At 37.9% G+C, this 4,763-nt stretch overlaps 1 protein-coding gene across 1 annotated transcript; it reads left to right on the top strand.

Annotated features, from left to right (window-relative positions):
* LOC125778258 (uncharacterized) lies at window positions 1-3,850 on the top strand. The gene is made up of 3 exons (XM_049454998.1): window positions 1-426; window positions 770-1,268; window positions 1,368-3,850. The coding sequence occupies exons 1-3, from the start codon at window positions 1-3 to the stop codon at window positions 3,848-3,850; spliced, it is 3,408 nt and encodes a 1,135-aa protein (XP_049310955.1).
* Window positions 3,851-4,763: the final 913 nt, after the last annotated feature.

Raw genomic sequence — 4,763 nt, 5'->3', positions numbered from 1 at the left:
ATGAGAATTTCAGAAGTGAGATCTACAACAACTACGGAAGAACCTATACCATCGACTTCAGGCAGGAGGCTACAAAGCAGACGATCAACCCGTACAATTAATTATGAACGTTTGGCGTTTAGATATGAACCAACAGTCGATTATGCCGGCGATGAATCAGTCAATATTGGAACAATGACTTCTATTTGTCAATATTGCAATGCATTAAAGTTTCCACTAGAACCGTCAGGATTATGTTGTGCGAATGGAAAGGTCAAATTACCACAACTAACAACACCACCTGAACCACTGAATTCATTACTTTTAGGACACGAACCTCTATCAAAGCATTTCTTGCAGAATATTCAAAAGTATAACAGTGTGTTTCAAATGACATCATTTGGTGCGAACATAATTGAGGAACGGGGATTTAATCCAACTTTTAAGGTATTTATTTTCTTCTGTCACACACATCACATACAAACCTACATAACCATAGATGGGCAAAATCTATTGAGGCTAAAGCATACTATTTAAAAGATTTATTTCATTTGCAGTGTACCTATGTATATGTAGATACGTATGTAGAATAATGCTGTTAGTTTGAGTCACATCTTGCAAGTTAAATTTGATCTAATTTTCGTTATCCAAACAACCTATAAGTTGGCATATGTATGAAAGTCAGGTGACAATATTGTATTATTGCACCAACGCGCTGGTTTGATTACGGGGATTGAACGAAGAGTACTCTTAAACTGCACAAAATGTTCACTTTTGTTCAATATTACAGATTCAAGGACAAATTCACCACCGTGCAGGAGCATTGTTGCCATCAGTTGATGGCGAATACAAATATCTTCAGATTTATTTCCTTGAAAATTCTGAAACTGAAATAAATCAGCGCTGTGGCATTAATCGAGCAACTAGGCGAGAGATCATTGTGCAACTGCAACAACTATTGCATGAGCATAACCTATTGATTCAATTATTTAAAACAGCGTTAGAAATGATGCCATCAGATGATCATAAAATAGTAATCAGAGCAGATAAAAGACCTGCAGGTGAACATGAAAGACATTTCAATGCACCTGTGTTAAACGAAGTTGCTATTGTGGTGGTTGGAGAGAATATGGACTCTCGAGACATTGTAATTCAACGGCGTGATGGTGGCAACCTTCAGCGTATTAGTGAAACACATCGTTCATATGATGCATTACAATACCCTCTATTATTTTGTAGAGGAGAGGATGGATATCATTTTTTAATCAAGATGATTAATCCAGCGACTGGTATGTATCAACGCCATAACAAAGAACAAATACATGCAAGTTTACTAAAAAAAATCACTCATGTTAATAATTGAATGAATGTAAATTATTATGTTACAGGTCAAGAAACAAATAAAAAGGTCAGCTCAATGAATTTTTATGCATACCGTTTCATGATTCGTCTGAACGAGGATAACCACATTTTGAAGTGCCGCCGATTATTTCATCAGTTTGCTGTAGATATGTATGTTAAAGTTGAAACGGAACGTCTGACATATATACGATTAAACCAAACAAAATTACGATCAGAAGAATACATTCATTTGCGCGACGCCATGAACAGAGATGGAAATGGAAATAATATCGGTCGACTTACGATTTTACCAGCAACGTATATAGGAAGCCCGAGACACATGCACGAATACGCGCAAGATGCTATGACCTACGTGCGCCAGTACGGTCGACCAGATTTATTTATTACTTTCACGTGCAACCCAAAATGGATCGAAATAACAAATCAGTTATTACACGGTCAGTCATCCAGCGATCGTCACGACATAACAGCAAGAGTGTTCAAACAGAAACTCAAAGCGCTGATGGACTTCATTGTAAAATGTCATGTCTTCGGAGATGTACGATGTTGGATGTACTCTGTAGAATGGCAGAAGAGAGGACTACCTCATGCACATATTCTCCTATGGATGGTCGAAAAAATAAGACCAGATGAAATAGACTTAATCATTTGTGCAGAAATTCCTGATCCCGAAGTAGATCCACAATTGTATGAAGTTGTAAAGAAGAACATGATTCATGGACCGTGTGGCGAACATAATCATGAATCACCGTGTATGATCGACAACAAATGCTCAAAACGTTATCCGCGTGCTTTGTCGGCTGATACAATTACAGGCAATGATGGTTACCCTCTGTATCGTCGACGCTCTGTAGAAGATAACGGCAGAACAATAACGTTGCAAGTAAAAAATAAGGATGTGGTAGTTAACAACAGATGGGTTGTTCCGTATTCCCCGCTGCTCTCCAAAATCTTTAAAGCGCATTGCAATGTTGAGTACTGCAATTCGGTGAAGTCAATAAAGTATGTTTGCAAGTACGTCACCAAAGGAAACGACATGGCTGTATTTGGTATTGCAGATTCTAATAACGATGAAGTTTCACAATATCAAATGGGAAGATATATTAGTAGCAATGAAGCGGTTTGGAGAATCTTTTCCTTTTCTATACACGAACGTCATCCCACCGTAGTCCATTTAACAGTTCACCTGGAAAATGGACAAAGAGTTTATTTCACAACAGAAAATGCAGCGCAAAGAGCTGAGAGACCACCAGCGACAACGCTCACAAGTTTCTTCGAGACATGCGCAAGTGATGCATTTGCAAAAACATTGTTTTACTCGGAAATGCCAAAATATTTTACATGGAATGCGTCATCCAAAAAGTTCCAACGTAGGAAACAAGGACAGCCTGTACCGGGGTATGCAAATGTATATTCAACCGATGCTTTAGGGCGCATTTACACAGTTCATCCGAGAAATGACGAATGTTTTTACCTGCGTTTGTTATTAGTTAATGTTCGTGGTCCAACTTCATTTAAATTTCTAAAAACCGTCAATGGTGAATTGTGCACAACATATCGAGAAGCCTGTCAACGTTTACATTTACTGGAGGATGATATTCATTGGGATCATACACTCGCTGATGCTGTTATTTCATCTACTTCTCATCAGATTCGATCACTTTTTGCTATCATAATTTCAGCATGCTTTCCATCGAGTCCACAAAACTTGTGGAATAAATACAAAGACAATATGGCTGAAGACATTTTACATCAAATACGTGTAACAACGGCAAATCCCGATCTTGCAATTTGCACGGAAATACACAATAAGGTATTAATAACTTTAGAGGATTTGTGCGTGATGATATCCGGTAAGATGTTGCACGAATTAGGAATGCCTGCGCCTAATCGCCCTATGCACGATGCACTCAATCGTGAATTTGAACGAGAACGGCAATACGATAGAAATGCTTTAAGTCAATCCGTACAAAATAAAATCCCACTTTTAAATCTGCAACAAAAAACAGCTTACGATACAATAATGAAATCAGTAAATGACGGCAATGGCGAATTCTTTTTCCTCGATGCACCAGGTGGAACTGGTAAAACATTTTTAATTTCATTAATTTTAGATACGATTCGTGCACAAAATCAAATAGTACTAGCAGTAGCATCATCTGGGATAGCTGCTACATTATTAGAAGGTGGACGAACTGTACATTCTGCCCTGAAATTGCCGTTGAATTTGCAAACATTGGATCAACCGACATGCAATATAACCAAAACATCTGCAATGGCAAAAGTGCTACAAAATTGTAGATTAATAATTTGGGATGAATGTACGATGGCGCACAAACGAGCATTAGAGGCACTCGATAGAACAATAAGAGACTTGCGTGGCAATCAAAAACTCTTCGGAGGCGCGATGATTCTACTCGCTGAAGATTTTCGCCAAACGCTTCCAGTAATTCCCAGATCAACAGCTGCTGATGAAAGAAGTGCTTTCTTGAAAACATCATTTTTGTGAAAATACGTAAAAAATATCAAATTAACAACGAATATGCGAGTAGTGTTACAACATGACGTATCGGCGGAAATCTTTTCGAAGGCATTATTAGACATGGGCAATGGGAAAATTCAAGCTGACACAAATACTGGCCTTATTTCGTTTCCCCCAAATTTTTGTCATTTTACAACGTCAAAGGAAGAATTAATTTCAAAAGTTTTCCCAAGTATAGGTGTAAATTACAAAAACCATGCTTGGTTGAGCGAACGAGCCATTTTAGCAGCGAAAAATCAGGATGTGGATGATTTGAATATAAAAACTCAGAGTCGAATTAATGGACAAGTGCATTCATTTAAATCCATCGATTCTATTACCGATCCAAATGAAATTATCCAACTGAATTCCTAAACTCTTTGGATTTGCCTGGATTACCGCCTCACAATTTACAGCTCAGGGTTGGCTCTGTAGTAATTATGCTACGAAATCTCAATCAGCCAAAATTGTGCAACGGAACAAGACTAGCCATTAAAAAAATTATGAACAATTTGATTGAAGCGACTATAATCATAGGAAAGTTTAAAGCCGAGGATGTGCTTATTCCAAGAATACCACTGATGCCAACAGACTTTCCTTTCGAATTTAAGCGTGTCCAGTTTCCAGTGCGCCTTGCATTTGCAATGACGATTAATAAATCCCAAGGTCAATCATTAAAAGTGTGTGGAATAAACCTTGAATTGCCGTGTTTTTTGCATGGGCAGTTGTACGTCGCGTGCTCGAGAGTCGGCAAACCGTCGGCGCTATATATTTTTGCTCCAGGAGAAAAAACTAAAAACATTGTACACTACAAGGCATTGCAATAGAATATAAACCGATTTATTTTCTCCATTTAATTATCACCCATGTGAAGCATTAATTTTGGGGTTTTCAAAAACAT

Source organism: Bactrocera dorsalis, chromosome 4, assembly GCF_023373825.1.
Source record: "Bactrocera dorsalis isolate Fly_Bdor chromosome 4, ASM2337382v1, whole genome shotgun sequence".
NCBI lineage: Eukaryota > Metazoa > Arthropoda > Insecta > Diptera > Tephritidae > Bactrocera > Bactrocera dorsalis.
Note: the sequence above shows the minus strand (reverse complement) of the source record. Positions and strands in the feature narration are given on the sequence as shown.

Bases quoted from the DNA above. Each gene is read 5' to 3' on its own strand.
- LOC125778258 (XM_049454998.1), top strand. From the start codon at position 1: ATGAGAATTTCAGAAGTGAGATCTACAACAACTACGGAAGAACCTATA. The intron at 427-769 runs GTATTTATTTTC...TCAATATTACAG, and splicing joins GATTTAATCCAACTTTTAAG to ATTCAAGGACAAATTCACCA. The intron at 1,269-1,367 runs GTATGTATCAAC...ATTATGTTACAG, and splicing joins GATGATTAATCCAGCGACTG to GTCAAGAAACAAATAAAAAG.